General features: G+C 43.0%; 1 protein-coding gene across 5 annotated transcripts in view; it reads right to left on the minus strand.

The window, feature by feature from the left end:
* LOC129044906 (uncharacterized protein C1orf226) overlaps nt 1-23,492 on the minus strand; it is a 313,541-nt gene that overhangs the window by 50,850 nt on the left and 239,199 nt on the right. For all 5 annotated transcript variants that reach the window (XM_054503141.2, XM_054503131.2, XM_063649453.1 and 2 more), the window contains one exon: nt 2,557-2,665. In XM_054503141.2, the coding sequence (XP_054359116.1) occupies nt 2,557-2,665 (109 nt within the window). The remainder of the gene's footprint in view (nt 1-2,556; nt 2,666-23,492) is intronic.

Raw genomic sequence — 23,492 nt, forward strand, 5'->3', positions numbered from 1 at the left:
CATCTGCGGGCTTCTAGTCAAGAAGCCTCCCTATCAAGAAGCCTCCCTATTGACTTTCAACGACCCAGCAACATCTCTGCAACACACATGTCCTCTATAGTCCTTTCCCCCCACCCGCCACTTCTGAAGCATTCCTATGATTTGCCAGTTAAAATTCCTTCCCAAGTTAACTATTATCTCTTGACATTAGAAGTGCTTTATAAAAAAGGTAAATCACCATGTTTGGAGGCTAAGCAGAAGGGCAAGCAAAACCTTGCTTATGTGTTCCCCAGCCCTCCCCAGTTCTGCATCCTTTGCTGAACAATTCACTTCCCTTTCTTAGCTTGGAAACCAGCCCTCCCACCTACAGCTCAGCAGCAACAGGGCTCAAAGCCCAGGCTGACTGGAAACAATCCCCTCAGCTGCATGGCTCCAGGCCAGGAAAGGGCCTGAGAACTAACTCTATGAAGAGCTAGGGTCTCAGTAGGTGAGGATGAAAGGGGTATAGGAAACAGAAGAGCTAGAGATCAGAATTCCCTGTAAGAGCTGTGAGACATGGAAAAAAATTGACATGATAGGGAACCAGATGACTACTCCTTTTCAAGGATAATGGGAACTCCATTCTGTGCCGCACTTCAAGATCAAAGTTCCAAGTGAGCAATGCTCTTAAACTCAGGTTTTGTCAGAAGTGGATGCCCCCACTGCGTCCGTATTGCTACGTTACATCTGACAGCAAGGCAAATATAATATAATGGTCCTCTTACCTAGGTTTCCTGCTCAAAATTCTTTTGTGCTGCATGTCTCCCTGGTTCTATTCTAGCCAGTGCCTATTCATGAGAACTCAGGCAAGTCATTTAATCTGAGCCTCAGTTTATTCATCTGTAAAACTGGGAAGTGAAAATTACATGTCTTACCTTCTTTACAGATGTGTTATAAGGATAAAATAAGATTAACTATTAAAGAACCTGGCAAATGATAATGTGTTATTTGTAACTCTAATAAATTCCAAGGTCCCCACAGTCCAGTCTTTGTAAGAAACTAAAGTCAGAAGCACAGTCAAATACTCAAAATGAATTAAAAGGGAATTCCAGTCTTTTGTTGCATCTGTCAGAACATTACAGACGATCCAATTCATGACCATCAGGACACTTTGTATTTCCTTTTCTCTCCTCCCCAGGTTCCCTGCACAAGGCCACATATAAGCCTTTCACTCTCCCAAACCCTAAACTTTCTCATCTCCAGTGCCTATGGCTTTTCTTTCTCTCCCTCTTCCTACTCCCCTTTCTATCAGTTCTTTAATGCAGCTTGACTTAGCCTCATTTATGTTTTTTCCCGCTCAGCTACACTATTATCTAGATGTGAAGTCTGGCAAGTTACTCTTTTATTCCTGCCATCTTTCCAGTTGTAGCACACTTTACATCCAACTCCATGATTTGCATTTTAAAAGCCTGGAACAGGGTGGGTAAGGGCACAAATCTCCATAGAGGAAGAGGCTAAGTTAACAAAGCATAATTCTCTTTGTGGAGCTAGGGTAGGGAATAGGACACCTATCAGTAAATCTGGACCCTGGCATGTGTTATTGACAAGGTACTTGACAAGGTACCTAAACATCTACTAAAGAGGCCTGAAGACAAAAGATGCATAATATGAAGTTCTCGTAGAAAGCCAGGCTTAGTAGTTTGTTTCTAGAATGGTGGACTTACTAGGGTCCTTAGGGGCATAAATACAGTGTTTTCCAAAATCTCTTCTGCAGAAAAACAGTTCCCAGGATATTAACACATATTACATGGAAAAAATATGGTTCCATTGTGAAATTAGTTTGGGAAATTCTGGGTTAAACAACATGTTCTTTAACATCAGACCTTCTCAGCAACTTAAATCAGGTAGTTTTAACATGAAACATTTTGGCTGATAAATGTTTTACAGAACACATTTAGGAAATGCTGATTTTGACGATTCTTTTCATTTTATAGATGAGAACGCTGAGACCTACATAATGTCACTCATGGTTCCAGTGAGAGGGGAGGCTAGATTCTAGGCTTCTAAAACCCTAGTTGTGTGTGTTAGACTTCTGGAGGAATGACATTAATATAAAGAATGCCTCTTCAGAATCCTCAAAGTTGCATTTACTTGAGTATCAAGGTTGCCATAACAAATAATCACCCAGGATAATCAATATCACACACTGAGTCTAAATCGGGCTCCATGTGTATTCATATTTTGTAGCCCACTAATCAATATACAGAATTATGAGGAAGGGTCTCCTTAGTAAATGACAACACTTTTTTCCTACCCCAAGGCTAAGGTTAGAATCACTCCTGGTGCTGTTTAACTGCTCTCATCCCAGAGCATGTAGTCAATGGTCAATCCCTTTCCAATTATCTGTATGTAACTAAGTACAAAGTTCAGATGATGCTAAAAGAGAATTCCATTATATAGCAGCAATGACAGACTACTGAGATAGTTGCCCCATGTCGGCATTACAATAGCTGTCTTCAACAGGGAGACGGGCCAATGTTGGGGGTGCTCTGGATTCATTAGGGGAAAATAGCAGATGGACAGCAACCGCCTCTTTACCTTCTTCTTGGATTTAAAGACGTTACACCTGAAGATATTGCTGGCACCATCTCGAGCGATATAGCTGAAGATCTTCAAGTCTTGGGAATCATGAGAGACATAGAAGATCCTAAAGGAAGAACAACAGAAAAATGCACTGAAAATGGCCTTAGGTTCAAATCTCCAACCAGGAAAGTTCTGTTTAAGGACACTCTGAAGCACAGCTCATGAGAGCCAAGTTATTACAGAAAGTCTTCTTCCTTCGGGATCAAAAAGTCACAATGCAGGAGGCACTTTCAACAGATTCCACAAACACTAACACTGTGACTTTCAGATTTGGTAGAGTGGGCAGGGGTCATTAACAATAGTTAACGACACTATTGTTAACCATCTCCTGAGGTGGCAAATCTGTCCCTGTAACTTGTGTGTTAGAAGGAAAAATCATTCCCATCCTTATCAGAGCAACAAAGCTGCTTCTTACCCAGAAAGATGCATACACGTTTTCTGATGCCTGTTTACAATTATCCTCAAATGCAGAGACTTAGGAACCACCAATGTTTACCACATTGGGAGGGACTAAGATACTCTTAGTTCCTTTGGTGATAGTGATCCCACTCTCTGTCCTCTCTCTGCCTGGACCACAGCATCCATGTGTTTATTCCATGATTCAACCAATGCCACTGAGTACACACTGTGGGCCAGGCACTATCCCAGCAGCCAGGGACACAACAGGAACAGGACAGAAAGAGCCCCTGAACTCATGGAGCTTACACGTAGACAATGCCAATAAGCAAATATAAAATAAGTGCTATGAAGAAAAATAAGGCAGACTAAGGGATGGAGCATGATGGGGGCTATGTTAGACAGGGTAGCCAGGGAGGTCTCACTGAGAGGCTGAGATCTGAATGGGGTAAAGGAGCCAGTCACTGAGATACCTGGGCCAAACCATGGCAGGAAGTGGGAAAAGCAAGTTTACAAGCCCTGCAGTGTTCAGAAGGTGTTAAAAGCATTCAAGGAACACCCAGGGAGGCTCAACGGAGTGTGGTTCAAGTGGAGTGAGTATGGTCAGCAACAAGGTCATAGATGCAGCCAGAGGCCAAAATGTAGAAGGCTTTGAAGGTCATGGCTTATATTCTACGTGAGATGAGAAGTCATCAGCTTTTGAGCAGAGGACTGACTTGCTTATGCTTTAAACTAAAGGATCATTCTGGCTGCTTGGGGTGGGCAGAGGTAGGGACAAGGGGAGGCTGGAGAAAGGGGAAAAATTATAAGCAAGGCCCTGGAGGCTGCATCTTAAGATGGCTTAGGACAGGGCCCCCCCAGAGCCTCCAGGTCTGAGTGCTGTGGGGTCGGTGCAGTGAGTTGGAGTGGGTGCATGAATGGAATTAGTTTTGGGCAGTCCAAGGAGAGTATTGCTCTTGGTAGCACCTAAGAGGCCACATCATTTCCACAAAACATTTTTCACCACTAACAACACTGATGGCTTTCGTTCAAGGATTTAACAGGCCTGATTTGTTTTAGCGTAGGTCTGTGCTGTGCAAAAGAAAGAGAATGGGATTTAGAGTCTGCAACTTCATCTACAACTTTGCCACTTACTAAAAAATAAGCTATGTCACCCCTCAGAGGCTCAGTTTTGTTATCGGTACAATGGGACTACTAATAGTAACCTTCCAAGAGTTATTGAGGAGGTAGAATAGTTAGTAAAATGCCATCTTACATCCCCTTACTGATATAGCCTCTAAACAGCCTAGTAACTGAGATTCTTGCCACAGGACCCCAAGAAGCCTGGGAGGAAAGTTCAAAAGAAAGGTGGGCACAGAGAGGAAAACAATACTGTGAAAAAACCCAAGTTCACCTTGGGGACTGCAGTTTCTCTGTTAAACTCAGCTAGCAGGCATTTCAGTACATCTCACATGTCTATCATCTCTAAATGGTTCTGAAATAGAGGCTGTTTAGTGTGGTTTCCAGTCCCCTATCCTTCTAATGATGTCAAACTGTCTTCCTAACATCAAAGGGACAAATCAACAATTGCATCTCAGCATCTCCTGCCTGAGTTCCAGGCCCAGTCACCCAACCTTCCTGGACATCTCCTCCTGAATGGTTCTCAAGCTTCTCAAATTCCTCATACCCCCAAGTGAATTCATCATATTCCCCATAATTCTCCAAGTCCCATCTTGATAAGAGGACACCATACCTACTCAAGCCAGAAACCCAGGTGTCATTCTCAACAGCTTCCTCCATTGTTCCCCAATATCCATCACTCATGAGCAAGTTCCTTGCAGACTCGCTCCCTAATATGTCTGATTTATGTTTTTCTCTTCAACTCCAAGGTATTGATCATCTAGAGTTCTCATTTTTCACCTGGATTTTTACAACATCCTCTAAACAGTGTGTTGCTCTGCTTCCTAACTCACCTATTGTCAACCCATTCGCTACATTGCTAGCAAAGTGTTATTTTTAAAAAAGACAAATTACATCCCATAATTTTCCTCTTAAAGCCATCCAAAGGCTTCCTACTGCTTTTAGGATAAAGTCCAAACTCCTTAGCATGGTGTACCTACCTTTCCGCGGTCATCTCTCTCCAGAGTCCTGACCTACACAGGCCTGCAGAACTAGGTGTGTGCATCTTCCCAATTCTGCAACTGCTGTGAACACCTTCGGCAGCTGCCAAGACTTGGTTCAGAGCAGCTTTCCCCTCCCTTTTCTTCAGCAGTCTGAGTTGCTGAATACCCTGGGGCTCAACGTTGCCACAGCACATATCTTACATTATGATGTTTTTACAGGTGCTCCTTGAAGGAACAAGGAACACATCTTGGTATCCCCAGTGCCAGCACAGTGATTGGCACGTGGGAGGTTCCTTGCCTGCTTAGAAGGGAGGGAGGTGTTCCAGTTGTCATTAATGCTCATCTGTAATGTGATCTGCCTGGCTATTCATTTTCCCCAAGGAAGTCAAATCCAGTTAGTTCAGCATCATACGTAAAAATTCTTGGATTCTTTAGTTAACTTATTCTTATGTAATACCCTAAGGACTGAGAACTGGATTTAAAACTGATACAGCAGATTTGAATGCAAACTGGCATGCCCACAAGACACAGAGATGTGGAAGGAACAGAGGAATGGCAGTAAGCCAAGGTTAACTTAACCTTAACAGATAAAGCATCTTTTCAGAAAATCTGATGAGAACTGTACATGGATGCAGCCACTGCCTTTGGACCACAGCTCTCTGGAGACTGCTGTGCTATATCTGATTTCAGAAACTTAGCGTGTTGTTATTAAAAGTAAATAATCTCTAGCTAACCAAAAAGTCAGCTAGTTAAAGCTTAGAAAAGTTTCCACCAACATAACCAAGAGGCAGAAAGTTTTTCCATGCGACCTCATTCATCAACAACTAATAAATCAACAAATTAAGGTCTCTTGGGTCCAAATTTCCAGATCAAGAAACACATTCCAAGAACCCTTATTTCTCCATTACTTGGTTTTCTTAAGCACTGTGATTGTGGGGGTGGTAGAAATTGGGGGAGAGTAGAGGAAGGTGAGTGCTCAAGAGAATAGGAAAGATTTCCCTTTTTCTTTCCTTCTTCATCTTTACCCTTAAGTCAGTCTAGCCTAGTTCTGATAATCCTGCTTCCAAAAAGTACCTTAGTCAATTTTCCCAACTTTCACTATAATTACAAAGAGTAGGATACCAAAGTAGTTCATATAATGTTAATAAGGTTTTATAAGATTTTATTCCCCCTTCAACTTTCCTAAAATTTCTCCTTTAAATTTCTTTTCTCTCTCTCTCTCTCTTTTTTTTCTTGGTGAAATCTTGGCTCACGGCAACCTCTGCCTCCCAGGTTCAAGTGATTCTTGTGCTTCAGCCTCCTGAGTAGCTGGGATTATAGGTGTGAGCCACCACAGCTGGCCCTAAATTTCTTACTTTTATTTCAAAATATGTATAGCATTATAATTTTTACTTACTAACAGAACTGTTATGCTTTTACACAGTAATAAACCTTTCTGCAGATTCATCATATGTCCACAGACTTACCATAAATGACTGAAAGAAAAACATTATCTGGAAGAAACTGGATTTTGGGTTTATCATCATGCTGGAATTTAGGTTGACAACGTGATTTTAAAAACAACTAGACTCACCACCAATACCCCCCTTCTCAAAGTATTCATCTATAGGTAAACTCGCTTCTCTTAAGATCGTAGAAAAACAACAATTTAGAGTAGAAAGAAACCTGTAGGGTCATAAGGCCTGGATACAAGCCAGCATCTCTGTCTGTCAGGATTCATCACTGATAGGCAATTCACTCTCTAACAAAGTATCTGATCCCTTTTTAAGAGGTTCTAGTTACCTGGAAATTTTCCCTCATGTTGACTGGAATTCTGCCAACAGGAATGCAGTGGAGGAAAATGGCTGAGAACACTGGCCCTGAGGGGTACAGACCTGGATTTCAGCCCAAGCTTTGCCACTTACTAGCTGGGACACCCTGGTTATTATCTCAACCCCCTTCTTGTTCTTCACCTGTGAAACAGGCATGATCATTGTGCTGTACCTCACTCATGCTAGTAAGGTTTAAAGAATGAGTATGTGCAGAGGGGTCAGCTTATAGCAAATGGTTAATAAATGTGAACTGCTCTAATTACTGCCACACTACTGCTCTAGTTCCATCCTTAGGGATCTCAGAGAACAAGGCTAGCCCTCTTCCAAATGGCCAACATTTTAATATATGGAAACAACATCATGTTTATGTTTACTCCTTTCTTTTTTAAGTTTATTTTAAGTTCTGGGGTACATGTGCAGGATGGACAGGTTTGTTACATAGGTAAATGTGTGCCATGGTGATTTGCTGCACCTATCAACCCATCACCTAGGTATTAAGCCCGGCATGCATTAGCTACTCTTCCTGATGCCCTCCCCACTCCCCGACTCCTCTGCACTCCTTTCATTTTTAAAGTGAATTACTTCTTCCTTCAATAGTTTCTCAACTGGCTCATTTTCCAAGTCCCTTATTTCTCTGGCAGGTTTGCACTGTGGAAAGAGCATGGGTTTGGGGATGAGAAAGATCCAGGTTCAAGTCTTAGCTTTGCCATCTTCTAGCTGTTGGCCTGAGGCAAAAAACTCAGTTACATAATCCTTCATTTCCTCATCTAAAATAGGCATATTAATGACTTCTTCATGGTATTGTTTTAAGCATTAAAACACACATACCACATTTTACACAATGTCCAACACGTTAAGTTGCTTGCTCAATAAATATGAGTTCCATCTTCTCTTAACTTTTTCCGTACATATTCCAACTTGCCAGTGACTATCTTAAAATGCAGCTCACAGAACTGAACTCATTTGTGAGGGATCTGAACAGCACAGAGTATATTTGGATAAATATTTTCTATGCCCTAGAACTGAATTTTTAGCAAAGCATCTCTGATCATGTTTTTTTTCTTCTGTTATAACATCTCATTGCTGGTTCACACTGTAGTCTACTCAAATGCCCAAAGCTAATTTGCGCAACTGCTGTAAGGCAGATTTCCTGAACATACTTGGGTAACTGGTTTTTTAGGACTGGCTCTCAGTGATCATGATTTCCTTTTCCAAGTTCTCACAGACCATCTGCTTAATGATCTCTTCTAGAATTCTGCCCAGGAGCGATGACAAATTCACTAGTTGGTAATTCCTGATCCAGGTTTGCCCCCTTTCTAAAAAGTGCAATATTTTATTTTTGTAATCTTTTTGTTTCTTCTCCATCCCTCATTATTTTGCAAAAGATGACCAATCACTATTTTGCAATCATATTTTTCGGGAACCCAGAAGCCAGTGATTCAGGCCTGGACACACGGTAGTGAGGAATACCTTCCTTTTTCCTCTTGGTTTTGAACTTTGGTTTTTTAAAATCACATATGTTCTAGTGTTTCTAATTTGAAGATCAGTTCTCTACTTGAGAAGAAAAAAACCAAGACAGTTAGAAAAATGGGATTGAGATTTTCCCCTTGCCATGTGCCAACTCTCTCTTCCTTCACACCCCTTTTTCTCTCATCTTCAGCCTTCTCCATAAGCCTAATGCATTCAGGGCTTCAGTTCTCTCAGTAATGGTTGTTCCTTTGCACTCATACTTGTTTTTAAGCTCTGCTTTCCATACTGTGTACTTTTCAAGAAGCATTTTATGGAAATCTGGGCAGTCACATGATTTTTCTTCATGATCGCACATTTTTGGGGCCTGACTAGAATCAATTATGTTGTCTTCAAGTTCTCATCCTTTATTCCCTCTTTCAGTCTCTGGCTTCATCTTACTCTGCCATCATCCCTGGCCTCATCCAATAATCCAGCTGAAGACCTGAATAGAACAAACAGGTTGAGTAAGAGGGAATGCCTCCTGCCTGATTGCTTTGAGCTGGGACATTGGTCTTTTCCAGCCAGGTCAGGCTCTTCTTGGGTCTCAAGCCTGCCAACGTGCAGACTGAAACTCACACCATCAGCTCTCCTGGTTCTCAGGTCTTCAGACTCAGACTGGAACCATATATTAGCATTCCTGGGTCTCCACCTTCCCAATTGCAGATCTTGGAACTTCTCAGCCTCCATAATCATGTGAGCCAATTCCTTAACTATTTCTTATATGTGTATGTATATATTAAGTATGTGTACCTATACATAAACACATGTAATATGTGCAAGCATGCACACACACACATATATCCTATTGGTTCTGTTTCACTGGAGGATCCTGACTAAAACAGCCATATTCCCCCAGGTATTAGCATTCTACCTCTAATGCCCCTCATCTCCATGGGAACTGCCTGCTGACTTTAGGACTGCAGAGGCTGTGAAACGTCTCCAGTCACCTGCAAGGTTTCCCGAGTCTACATCCATGTGCCTCGCCTCCTGCTCAAGACCCACTGGGTCTCTCCCAGCAAGCCCAGGACCTGCCACGCAATTCTCTCCTGCCATAGCCCACAACAGAACTTTAGGGTAGAGGATGTAGACTACCAAGGGGACTTGAGCAAATTATCTTCCTTCTCTCAACCTTCTTCTTTTTTAATCGTTGAAGTGAGAATAATAAAAACATCTTTCAGGGTGATTATAAGGTTCAGATGTGACAACAGATGCACAAATATTCTCTAACCCATGAAATGTTGTACAAATACTTAAAAACTCTGGAAACAAACTTAGAAATGTCAAGTGAAAAACATAGAGAAATATTTCTTGTTCTCCCAACATCAGTATCTCTCGGTGGGGCTAGGGGAGTCTCCAGTGTGTGGTATAGAGATTTTTCTCTTGAGGTCCTGGAAGGCATGGGCATTCTTAACCCCAAAAGACATGCTGCAGGACAGAGCGAAATGCCAGCTGATAAGGTACCAAGTCACCTGAAGATGGTGGAGAAAAAACCAAGTGGTATTCTTAAGGAAAACCTCTGGGAATGTAAGAAGCACAATGTGACACATGCAGAAGTCGGAAAACAGAATCAATCTGCTGCTCAAGACCAGATAAGTGAGGCCCAACTGTGAAGGCATGGTCCTGGGAAATCCAGCATGACTCCTGCTCTTGGGAAGAAGGGTTCCCTAAGCATCCCAGCCCGTGTGATTCTGGGGAGGCCCAATGTGTTATCCTTAGAGGGACTGGGGAAAATATCAGAAGGGGTGGTGAGTTGATGAGAGTCTCCAAATGCTTTGCTGATACACCACCACCAGACACTACAGGAAGGAATGCACCCCTTACTCCTATCCCCAGCATGCTGCCAGAATACTGGTGTGTCTTTCTTTTTCTCTTCTCAACCAGCCCTGCAGCATGAACACAGTTTCACACTCCTGTCACAGCTGTTACTCATTCTTTTCCTCATCTATCTTATTTATTTTTAATTTAATCTTTAGATAACATTGTCTCCCATCTTGATCACTGTTCTCTCTTATGACTGCTTTGGTCTGATTATCATTTTCCCCCCACTGTATATACAGGGCTTTTTAATCACATCAGCTGGCCTGCTTTTATTTGAAGTTATTATAATTTCCATCTTTTTCATTCCTCATTTTAGCCATTCTCGATTTGATGACTACCTTCCTCAGGGCTATTTGGCAAAAAAGAAGGGTAATAAACTCATGAAATGGTGCCCCAAATCCCTCATGGAACTGGTCTCCTTACTTCACAGCCTGACTTCCACAGACACCTGAAGTGTGGGGCCACACTGTCAAGTTGCCCCTTGTCACCATCACTGGGATGTATCTCACAGATCTGTCTCATCACAGCATAGTCTGGAAGGAAGCCTGGGATTCCAGGGCTGGGAGAGACCTCGAGAGACAGTCAAGCTCATCTCTTCAACTGCAGGCAGAGAAATGCAAATATAAGAGCTGATTTCTAAGGTTTCTTCAAGGAATAAAATTATACAAATGTCTAACTTATTGTTACAAAGATCTACTGTGTACCTAGAGTAACGAATAAGCAACCAATTGAGTTTTAAGACATAGCGAGAGCCAGACAAATGCATATTTATCTTCTGAAAGTCTAGCTAAGGCACCCTCATGGCCTATCTCAGCAGTTAATTTATGTTTTAATTTCACAGCTGTTAAAGTTTTTCTTATGTTCCACTAAAACCTCCCCTGCTTTACTTGAATCAACCACAAACCATCACACAGCACTTTCTAAATGCCAAGTACTGGGATAAATTAATTTTTTCTTGTTCAATACTTGACAGGAAGGCAAAAAAAAAAAAAAAAAAAAAAAGACTAGTGTCCCTCACAAAACCACTACACAAAAATCCTTTCATATATTTCAAGGCTTTAATTTCTCTCCAACACTCACAGTTTCTCCAAAATAACTGTCACCTGCTGTTGGCTGTCAAAAACCAAATCTATTTACACAGGCTGCCAATTATTTCTTCTGCGTGTCTATGTTATCTGAGTTCATACATGTAGCTTGTTCACATTTGGGGGGTTTAAACCATCCATCCCACACTTTTCAGGACCCTCAGACTTCCTGAAGATTCTTGGTCAGAGACACAACTTCCCTCCTAGAGCCAGAAAAAAGGGAAAATGAACACACCACAAATACTAGGGGCACTAGTTTGACTGGTGTATGCTGGAGGAGCGTTGTCTAGAAAATTACCTCTTCCTCTTCTCTTTTCTCAAGTTTATCCTCTTGCTTTCAAGCCAGCAAATACTTTCCTTCAAGCGTTATATGCAGAAAGGCATTAGGCAAAAGTCTTCCCAGTGCAAAATGATCATCAACAAAGGTTCGTACCCTTCCTTGTCCACTCCCCAGTATACATTGAGATGCCTGTGATTTTGTGGAATAGAAGACCTGACAGAACAGAGCCAAAGGCTCAGTCGAGGTTGCAGCTCATCTGCTTTCTCAAAACAAGTTAATACTCTGAGCCTTAGTTTTCTTAACTGCAAAATGGGATAAGAAGAGGTTCACAGGGCTGTTACAAGAATCAAATGAAATAACTTACATATAGGGTCTGCCGCATAGTAGTTGCTCAAAAAAAATCTTTACTAAATTGAAGTGATCAAAGAATATTTGCTAATCTATTGTGTGTTTATCATCTGTCAGGCACTGCTTAAGCACTTTACATGTAAAAACTCATCTAATCCTCACAACAACTGTATAAAGTGGATACAGTTACTATCTCCATTTTACAGATGAAGAAACAGAGAGGTAACCCCTGTGCATTTTCTTAAGGTCACACAGCCAGTAGTATCTGTATTAATTTCTTAGGGCTGCTGTAACAAATTATTACAAATTGGATAGCTTAAAGCAACAGAAATTTCATCTCTCACAGTTCAGGAGGCCAGAAGTCAAAAATCAAGGCTGATTCCTTCTAGAGGCTTTCGGGGAGAATCTGTTCCACATCTCTCCTAGCTTCCGGCTGCTGCCAACAATCCTTGGCATTCTTGGGTTTGCAGCAGCGTCACTCTAGTCTGATCCCTCTGCCTTCCCACGGCATTCTTCCCTGCGTCTCTTCTGTGTCTCTGTGTCCAAATTTCCCTCTTCTTGTAAGGACCCTGGTCATTGGATTTAGGGTCCACCCTAATCTAATCTGAGTTCACCTTAATTACATCTGCAAAGTCCCTATATTCAAATAACATCCACATCCACAGGCACCAGCGGTGAGGAACATATCCTAACATACCTTTCTAAGGGACATATTTCAACTCACTATAGTATCTGAGTTAGAATTGGAACCCTAGCAATCTTCACCAAGTTCTGAAAACTTCTGCACCATCTGCCTGATTAATCATCAAATATCATTTGAATATTGAATGTCATTCATTACCTGTATTACTATTGTTTTCTCTATACCTAGGCTAGAAATTAGTCCCATGTTACATTTATGCCACCTGGAAACTCTGGATTTTTTTATTCCTCTTATTTTTCCAAGTCCTTGATGTCTTCATAGATGTCTCCATGGTCACCAACAAATTCACTCTCATGTTGGTAAGATTTTCAGGGGACACATGGGTAAGAGGTGCTGGATTTCTTTATCATCCCTGACTGTCCACCTTCCATCCATGTTTCTTCAAATAAACCAATCCAGGGATATGATACATATCATAAGCACATCTTGTTTTACCAAGGCAGTTGAGTTCTCACTTGAGCTTCTGAGGATTCCCACCATAACTCCCTCTGTACCTGACTCTAACTCCATACCCCTCATGCCACCTGCTCAGCATGTGAGGAGTCCCATGTGCCATGACGGGAAATGAAGAAAGAGCATCCACCTCCTTCCCCAAGCTTCCCAAGGGTGGGAACATGCCTGGCTGGCAGGTCTAGATACTTTTCTTTTCTAATATTTTTATTTTTCCAGTTGCTCTGACCTGCCTACCTCATGCTGTATCTGAGGAAGAGGAAGTCTGAATCAGAACTCACCTGAAGGCACTTCCTCCCAGGACTTGAAGATAAGACAACAAGCCACTGCTGGGGGCTTGTGTGTACTCCAGGAGTCAACATTTCTAATGCTCACCTGCCCCCACCCTCACGGCAATATCCAGGCCATTCTGATTTGGCCTGGGACAACTCACTCTCAATCACAATCTAGTGTCTTTTTCTTTTCTGTGTGTTTTTTAAAAATTATTTTATTATTTTAGATTCAGGGGGTTACATTTGTAGTTTTGTTACACGGATATATTGTGCAAGGCTGCAGTTTGGGCTTCTATTGAACCCATCACCCAAACAGTGCACACAGTACCAATGGGTACTTTTTCAGTCCTTGTCCCCCTTTCTCCCTCTTCCCTTTTGGAGTCCCCAGTGTCTGTTGTTTCCATCTTTATGGCCATGTGTATCCATTGTTTATCTCCCATTTGTAAGTAGGAACATGCAGTCTTTGGTTTTCTGTTTTAATTCACTCAGGATAATGGCCTGCAGCTGCATCCATGTTGCTGCATATATCTATCTATCTATCTATCTATCTATATTTTTAAAAATTATTATTATACTTTAAGTTCTAGGGTACATGTGCACAACGTGCAGGTTTGTTACATATGTATACATGTGCCATGTTGGTGTGCTGCACCCATTAACTTGTCATTTACATTAGGTATATCTCCTAATGTTATCCCTCTCCCCTCCCCCTACCCCACAACAGGCCCTGGTGTGTGATGTCCCCCACCCTGTGTCCAAGTGTTCTCATTGTTCACTTCCCACCTATGAGTGAGAACATGTGGTGTTTGGTTTTTTGTCCTTGCGATAGTTTGCTCAGAATGATGGTTTCCAGCTTCATGCATGTCCTTACAAAGGACATGAACTCATCATTTTTTATGGCTGCATAGTATTCTATGGTGTATATGTGCCACATTTTCTTAATCCAGTCTATCATTATTGGACATTTGGGTTGGTTCCAAGTCTTTGCTATTGTGAATAGAGCCAATGGAACAGAACAGAGCCCTCAGAAATAATACCACACATCTACAACTATCTGATCTTTGACAAACGTGACAAAAACAAGAAATGGGGAAAGGATTCTCTATTCAACAAATGGTGCTGGGAAAACTGGCTAGCCATATGTAGAAAGCTGAAACTGGATCCCTTCCTTACACCTTATACAAAAATTAATTCAAGATGGATTAAAGACTTAAATGTTAGACCTAAAACCATAAAAACCCTAGAAGAAAACCTAGACAATACCATTCAGGACAAAGCCATGTTGCTGCTTTTTAAAGGACTGTGTACCTTTACTTCCAGGCCACTAGCAAACCTTAAAACAAAGTGGGGGAAAAAAAATGAACCCATTCCTATTTGACCTCATTTTGATTTCCAATTACTTTTTTATTTTTTATTTTTATTTATTTATTTTTTGAGATGGTGTCTCACTCTGTTGCCAGGCTGGAGTGCAGTGGCACAATCTTGGCTCACTGCAACCTCCACCTCCCCGGTTCAAGCAATTCTCCTACCTCAGCCTCCCGAGTAGCTGGGACTACAGGCGCGTGCCACCACGCTCAGCTAATTTTTGTATTTCTAGTAGAGATGGGGTTTCACCATGTTGGCCAGGATGGTCTTGATCTCTTGACCTCGTGATCTGCCCGCCTCGGCCTCCCAAAGTGCTGGGATTACACGCATGAGCCACCGCGCCCGGCTCCAATTACTTTTTTAAAGTCTTGTATCTTTCTTTTGGAAATGTGGGGAGGGGGCAGTTGGAAGGCAGCATGTAAGGACCCTTCCTCTTCTCTTTTCTCAAGCTTATCCTTTTGCTTTCAAGCAAGTGAATACTTTCCTTCAAGTGTTATATGCAGAGAGGCATTAGGCAAAATCTTCCCAGTGCAAAATAATCATCAACAAAGGTTCGTACACTTGCTTGTCCACTCCTTGTCCACAAAAGGTGGAGAAATGTGAGCAGAAGGCTGTGAAGGAGGCAAGTCCTTGCTTGAGAATTCCTGTTATTTTCATCTGCTGTATGCCAGAAGCTCTTTTCTCATTGCCTCCCCACCACCCAAAAGCAGGTGTCGGGGTGGTCCAGCATCACCTCTGTTCTAAGACACGCACATCTTACTCTGTACCCCCTCCCTTGGCCCCATATTGGCTTCTCCAAGATACAGGGCTGAGTCTGCTTCAGAGCCTGCCCTGAGGAGCTCGGGGGTACTGATAGGGTGTGGCAAGTGCGGACAGAGGAATGGAGCCAGTGAAACGCGGAGGAGGATGCAGCCAGCTGCCTGTGGGAACTGGGAAGGCACACAGGGAGCTGCTGCCTGAGCTGCGTCTTGAAGACAACGTGGGAGGTGGCATGATTGTGGGGTGGGGAATGTGTCAGTCAGGGTCCTGGCAGGAAACAGATAATGTGAGTAGGCTGAAGAGGGTTTAATACAGGACTGTTCACAAAGGTGAGGGCAGTGCAGTGTCCCTGGGAGCCCTCAGCACCCCAAGTCCAGAGAGGCAGGGCAGGGAGCAGTTTCCAGAGCCAAGAGAGGAAGAGCTGTGTGCCATCTGGCAGGAGCTCTCGGGACAGGTCTACACAGGCCAGCCTCCCTGGGCACTGAGGACAGTGGGGAGGGCTGCTGAGCAGATCTGGGACAATGGAAATCTACCCATCACAGAGACAGAAGAGCAGGGAGAGCCCTTGCAATGGAAACTGCATGTGGAAAGGCATGAGGTCATGAGGCGGCACAGTTTGCCTGGGCACAGGGATTGCAGGGCATACAGAAGGACTGGTGGGAGATGGGGACAGAGGGAGGTCAGGGCCAACTGTGGAGAGCCCAGCTACAGAGCTCAGACTTCACCTTGTGGGTTCAGGGCAAGGATAGGAGTCTAAGCAGGGGGATCACATGGCTGGTAGTCATGGTGGTGTGGAGGATGGATTGGAGGAGGGCAGGAGCAGAAGGAAGGCCACCAAGAGCCTACTGCAATACAGGGTGCTTAGGGGAATCAACAGAATCTGGACCTGGGGCTTGCTGTCAGAAGAACCGGACTCAAATCCCCATTCTGCTGCTTACATTTGTGAGCTAATGGGTGAATCTTTCAATGCTCAAGTTTTAGTTTTCTCATCTACAAACAGGGGAGCTGTTGTGAGAATTACAGTTTGGGAAATAAGTGCAGGGCACCTGGGCTCAGGGCCCTGAATGACACACCTGGAGCGATGCACAGCACAGTCTGTGCAGCCAGACAAACCAATCCTGAGTCCAGGCAAGAAACGCTGGAGGCCTAACAAAGGCAGGGGCAGCCACCATGGGGAGAGCAGGTGGACACAAGAGTCGTTTCTCTGGGTGTGATAATGAGAGGGAAGGAGACGATTCTGAGCTGTGTAACTTGGTGGATGGACTAAACATTAACAGGGCCACAGAAGGAAAAAAGAACTAAGGAACACAGAAGGAGGAGGAGTGGTGTGGCTCTGGACAGGTCAGATTTGAGAAGGCAAAAGCAGATGGAATAGTCTAAGAGGCAATTGGAAATAAGGGATGGAGGGGATGGAGTGTAGGGGCAGAGGAGCATAGACTTGGGAGTCACTGGGATTTAGAGCGTGATTGAAGCTATGGGAAATACGACATTCCCCTGAGGAGCAAGAAGAAGAAAGGGGGCTCATTGAGAGAATCCCACTAACAGTACCCATTTAAATGGAGGGCATAATAGGAGGAGTCAGAAAAAAAATACTGAGCAGAAAAAGACCAAGAGATCTGAAGAGGAACAAGAGAAAACCATCGTGGAAGCTGAGGGAGGAGAGAGTCTCCAGAAGGATGGAAAGACCCACAGCATTAAATGCTTCACAGAGACTGAATAAGATGCAGACAGAAAGCGAGCCAGGGATTCTGCAACTAAGACATCCCCGGTGGCCTTAGCAAGAGCAGTCTCAGTAGAGTAGCTCAGGAAGCCCAATTAAAATGAGCTGAAAAGTGAATGGGAGTTTTGGAAATACAGATAGCAAATGCAGTTTCTCCAAAGAGTCTGGCAGTGAAAGGGCAAGACAGGATGGTGGGTTTGAGGGGCATCTTTTCTTTTTAGGATGGCAAAACCCAAGCCTATTTATAGGCTAGAAAATAAGGGACAAAACAGAAATAGCCTCAAGATCTAGGGGAAATGTAGGGAAAATGACAGCTCAAGACAGAGACAGCAGAAGACAGAGTGCAAGAAGAGGAGCTCGCCTGGGGTCCAAGACGGCACCAACTATGAACCTGCCACTAAGGTGGGGGCCAGTCCTACCCCTGGCTTGTATCCCTCTCCCTTTCTTAGGCAGTATTTTGGTGGCCCTTCTGAAGTAGCTAAGCCTTTCCCTGCGAGACAGCTAACGCCGTTTTGATGTGGAAGTAGGAGTGGGGTTGGTTAAGGCAAGAGGTCAGTTTAATTTTTAGTAAAGTGTCCTGATAAAAAGCAAGGGCTATTGTAACTGCCCCAGACCTGCATTTCACCCATCTGCTACTGACTTCCCTTTCTCATAGGAAGGAACCAGAAACGTGACATGGATCAAAAGGACAGTAGGTGAAATCAAAATCATTTTACTGTTATTTTCTTAGAGAGGAGATTCATATGAATTCCTCCTGGCTCTCAGGACCTGAGGGATGGGGCTCATGTAGATATACGAGGGCTGGAAGGGTGGGGAGGCCTGGCCAATACTACATGCTCTCTTGGGATCTGTTTATCAGTCTTGCAGTCTCTCTTTTACATTTAGCTTGTCAAATTCCCCTTCATCAGCTGAGGCGTTTGACAGGCTAAATTGTTTCCTTAGGGTTTTGTCCTTCTCATGAGTGAACAAAGGTAATCAGGAGAAATTTAGGTTTAACTCTTTCACTAAGAAAATTCTTCTTACATACATACACACATACAAAAAACTTTGGTGTGTGTATGTGCACGTGTGTGTACACATTGTATATACATATATCTCTCTCTATATTTTTCACAGTGTTTGAGTCTGAGGACACACCACTGGCCCAGACCCTGGACGGCTGCTCCAACTCTGGAAGGAAATGCACCTGCAGTACCTCACCTCCCCCAGCAATCAGAACCATCTCCAACCATTAATTATGTGCTGATGGGAGACACTGAGCAACGATGAGCTCGTGTGTAGATCTCATCTGTCAGGGGCTGCCATTCTGAGGTTCTTCTTGCTCACCCCCTCCAAAAAACCTTTTATTGGAGAAATTAATACAAACAAGATGAACACATTTACCCTTTATGATGGCTTCATTTCTCCCACCCACCCCCTTATCATTATGAATTATCAGTAAAAACTGCAACAAATGAGACAAGAGATGAGGTCAATGTCAGGCCTCTGAGCCCAAGCTAAGCCATCATATCCCCAGTGACCTGCACGTGTACACCCAGATGGCCTGAAGCAACTGAAGATCCACAAAAGAAGTGAAAATAACCTTAACTGATGACATTCCACCATTGTGATTTGTTTCTGCTCACCCTAACTGATCAATGTACTTTGTAATCTCCCCCACCCTTAAGAAGGTTCTTTGTAATTCTCCCCACCCTTGAGAATGTACTTTGTGAGATCCACCCCCTGCCCCTAAAACATTGCTCTTAACTCCACTGCCTATCCCAAAACCTCTCAGAACTAATGATAATCCCACCACCCTTTGCTGACTCTCTTTTGGGACTCAGTCCGCCTGCACCCAGGTGAAATAAACAGCCATGTTGCTCACACAAAGCCTGTTTGGGGGTCTCTTCACACGGACATGTGAGACAGTCAAAGGCCAAGATAATCCATGAAAAAAGATAATCAGGCCCTAAAGCAAAGAGCTAACTGCACAGCAGAAGCTGGACAGGACTGGCATCCTCGGCCAACCGGAGGAAGGAGGGTGTGCATTTTCAAAGGCAGCCTTGCTTAGTGGTTAAACCCACAACATCAAGAGGTGCTGGGCTCTCTTCCTGAGCAAAGCTGAACAAGGTCATTTGACTTCTTGTTTCTCAGTGTTCTCAACTGCGATGCTGTCTTTTTAGTATTATTTGTGTGCTGCTTGTTATCTTCTATTAGAATATATGTTCTGATGTTCTAATGTTAACATTTTTTGCCACTGTTTCCAAATACCTTCACATATGGGCTGTGTTCAGTGCTCAACACACTTTTTTTTGTTATAGGTGGGTTGGTTCATTCATTCGTTCATTCATTCATTCATCCACTCAGTCCTAAATAAAAGTCTACAGAATGAGTGTAATTAATTTCTGGGAATTGTGCAAAAGTTTAAGAAGTCAATTACATTGAATAAATACGTATTGAGCCCTATTGTGTGTGAGACAAGTGGTTAAGGAGCCCCAAAGATAGATAAGATATAGTTCCTACTAAAAATTATGACAGATAAACTACAATAAAAGGATAAACTTAAGGGCTGTATAGCACCTTAGGGTCCAAAGGACAAACCTTAATTAGATCCACACTGTGGGGGTAGGGATGAAATCAGGAAAGTATTCCTGGTGGATATGTTATTTAAAATAAACGTTGAAAGATTAATAAGAATGTGACAGGCAGAAATGTTAAGCCAAATACAGAGGACTCCTCAGTTAATCATGGTTTGATCATGGTGACTGTCAGCAACTGCGAAAGGCTGTAACTCCTCAAAAGCCAGGTCTCAGGGTCTCCTGATAAAGGATGTGGAGACTTGCAGACAACCCAGCTTTTTCCACTCCATCTTTCCCAAATTCTGTGCTTAACCCTCTGAACCTCGCAGTCATCCTCACCTCTCCAGTTTGAGGTCTGCCACCAGAGAGGAAGACAAGGCTCACAGTCTGATTGTGCTCCCAGAGTTGTGATGCCAACATCCTTCCTCCCAATTGTGCCAGGACACAAGATGGAAGCCACAGAAAGCTTACCCAGCCAGGCCAGAGGACAGGGCACTGTGGCAGTATCTACACAGGTGTTTAGTGCAAAATGCTCATGCTGCAGAGTAAGTTACAACACTGTCCTACTACAACCCCAGAGGTTATCTATTAATATTAAAGGTTTGTCAGGCAGGGGCTAGAGCTCCAAATCAAGACCAATCTTTATTTACCTTTGGGGTTAGGGTTGGCCCTTTACTCTGGCCCTTTACTCTGGGCCTTCACATGGTCCTTACATGTCAGTGTAAAACCCAGGCCCTAGGCCAACATTCCCATCATCCATGCGATTCCAAGGACACTGAAGGTAACATAAAGATCCCTCCTATGTGAATCCTCTTCCCTTTAATAATCTGAAACTCACCAACATGAGATTGGTTTGTTTTGAATAAGACTCCTCTAACAAAATGCAAATATCTCTTGGGCTGGTAAATAAAATTTATTAAGCATTCAAACATTAAATCATTAATAAAGTTAGATTGGTTTGTTTTTTTCTCCTCCTACTCTTACTTGAGCAGTAGAAGAGCCAATGATAAACCTTCCCAGCTTTAGATGCAAATATTCAAAGATGATGTTCAATACTTTTTGGCAAAATAGGAGTCTTACCTTGGAATTCATAAACATGCAGGACTCTGGGGTATATGAATTCTCCTAAAATTCAAAACTTTGCAAGAATGATTTTTTTTCTATGGAGAAAATACAGTTTTCAGCAGATTCTCAAAGGTATTTGTATCCCAGAAAAGGTCAAGACCATCTGATGGACTCCCAGGCCAGTGCCAATTTGGTAACAAGGAGAGAAGTCAAGGAGAGAAGTGTTTATTTTGCACACACTTTCCCTTCTGAGATTCTTCAATGCTTTGCACAAATTCTAAATTGATTTCCTTTACATATTTAAGAAGAATAAAATGAAGCACAGGGTAAGGAAATTTGACACCAGCCAATCATTTTGTAGTAGAACTGTGACCAGCCTGTTTCCCTGCTCCCCTGTTACTTTCTCCATAGGGTAATTCCCTCCCTGGTAAACAGTATTTAATTTTGTGAAGTTTTCTAAAGGTGGCCTAATTTAATTTCCCATCATCAGTGTAAAAGATGCCCTCTAGGACCAGGCCCAGAGAGGCGGATCCAGAAGTTTAATTTTGATTGCTTTGGTAGCTATTTTCAGTTTCCTGCTGTGCAGGTCTATGGGCTCTCTCATGAGCTCCCTGCCCTGGGGGCTGTGATAACACTTCCCAGTTTTAGATACAAAAGCATTATGCAAGGGTAGAAGACAAGGTCACCAAGAGGATAAATCAGCTTAGTAGCCTTTTTGAGATGAACATTTTAGTGCAGCAAACAAGCAAATCAAGGCTGCCCCAGCTTTGTCATGTAGTATGTATTTATTGAGCACCTACTATACACTAAGAATCCTTCTAGGCACTTGGGATGCAACAGTAAAACATGCATGGTCGCCACCCTCATGGAGTTCATGCTAAGAGTTACCACGACACAAATTTCCATTTTTCGGGATGACTGAATTTAAAATCAAGTGGGAGGCCAGCAGAGGCAGAAAGCCCTCCGAAAGAACAAAGGTAAAAGCACTGAAGCTTCAACCTGAGATCACTCGGGCCTCCTCTCCCTCCCTCATTTACTCTATCTATATTCAGACACCACTAGTCTGAATGGTCCATGCTTAAAACAGCCCACAGGTTGACTGCTTTCTATGCATTTCTACTGCCGTCACCCAGTTTGGCCAGACCCAGATAGTCTTCCTACTACACTCAGATCCCCAAGCAATCTCTCTTCAGTCCATCTCACTGACAGGAGTTTCTTTCCATTTGGGATGAGTTGCATTCCAAGCCAGACTGGTTTTCCTAAAATATCACTTTCACTTTGGAACTCTCAGAGCCAAAGCCATCATGGGAAGACTGCAAGTACAGATGTGGGAGGAAGCTCTTGATATATTACTCAGAGAAAAACAGGATAATTTAGAACTAACTGTAGAATATTAGAGTTTGAAAGAATATCCGAGTGTCAATATATTTGCATATGGAGCAGTACTAGGAGAAATAGGTGTTGAAGAAAGAAAACGGACACTTTCCTTTATAAAACTCTTCACTACTTTATTTTTAGTAATAGTTATGTATTATTTGGTCATTTTAAAACTTATGCCTCACCTTCCCCTGAACATTTATCTAAAAACTATCACAGAAAGTTTAATAGAAGTCACAGTGAGATCCTTGAGGACGCAGGAGACACTCTTGTTTGTCTTTGCATTCCAAGCACTTTCTACATAGAGGCATGAAATGACTTTTGAAAAGAAAGGGTGAAAGAAAGAAGGAGAGAGAAAAAGAAAGGTCTTGGACACATGTGCTAATATGTACATATAACTTGGAGCCACCATACCTCCAGTGATTTATAAGTCATTAATCCCTTGCTGGAGACTCATCATCCATTGTAGGTATTTACTGAGACTCACTAAGCACAAGGGACTTTTTGCACCCTATAAGGAGGGATAAACGCTACAACCCACAACTTTCCCTTCAGGAAAGATAAAGAATACATATAACTACATAGGGTTGAAAGCAAACAAAAGAGAAGGAGGCAAAAAACAGAAATAGGAGAAATGAGAAGTGGTAGATGATACTACAGGGCAACGCAGAAGAACAGAGGAATGTGCTGGTGTGTTTGGAGGTGTGGGGAATGCATGTGTAAATGTGGAGGGAGTCATTTTTGTGAAGTAAGTGGTGGAAAGCAAGGCCAGGCCATGAGGACCTGCAGGATGCTGGCCCTGACAAAGACATACCCAGGGCTTTGGAAGAAAGGGAGGGTTAACAGAAGACGGGCTCTTGGGTGGGGTTAGCAGGGTTAAAAAAAGGATAGGAGAGAGCTGAACATATTTGTAGGGAGAAAGAGGGTGTCCAGGAAGACAGAGAGACAGAGCATAGTTCACAGCTCAAGGTGCTGAAGAAACAAGCGAAGATGGGTCCAGAAGAGAGAGAGAGTCAGCGAACAAGAGACAGGTGGCAGTGACACTAAGATATTCTAAGGGAGGAGAGGACAGCTGAGGAATCTCAGAGAGGTGTGGGGGTCACCTATGGAAAGTGAGGGTATACAGGGTTGACAGGTAGAAGGTAAGAAGGGCATTATGATGGGTATTATCATCTACCAGGATGAATAAGGGATTGCTAAGTAGCCCTGGGAACTAACAGAAGCTAGGCAGCATGAATGGTATTTCCTTCCCCTTCTTAGTTCATAAGATTCT

Source organism: Pongo pygmaeus, chromosome 1, assembly GCF_028885625.2.
Source record: "Pongo pygmaeus isolate AG05252 chromosome 1, NHGRI_mPonPyg2-v2.0_pri, whole genome shotgun sequence".
In the NCBI taxonomy this organism is placed as follows: Eukaryota; Metazoa; Chordata; class Mammalia; order Primates; family Hominidae; genus Pongo; species Pongo pygmaeus.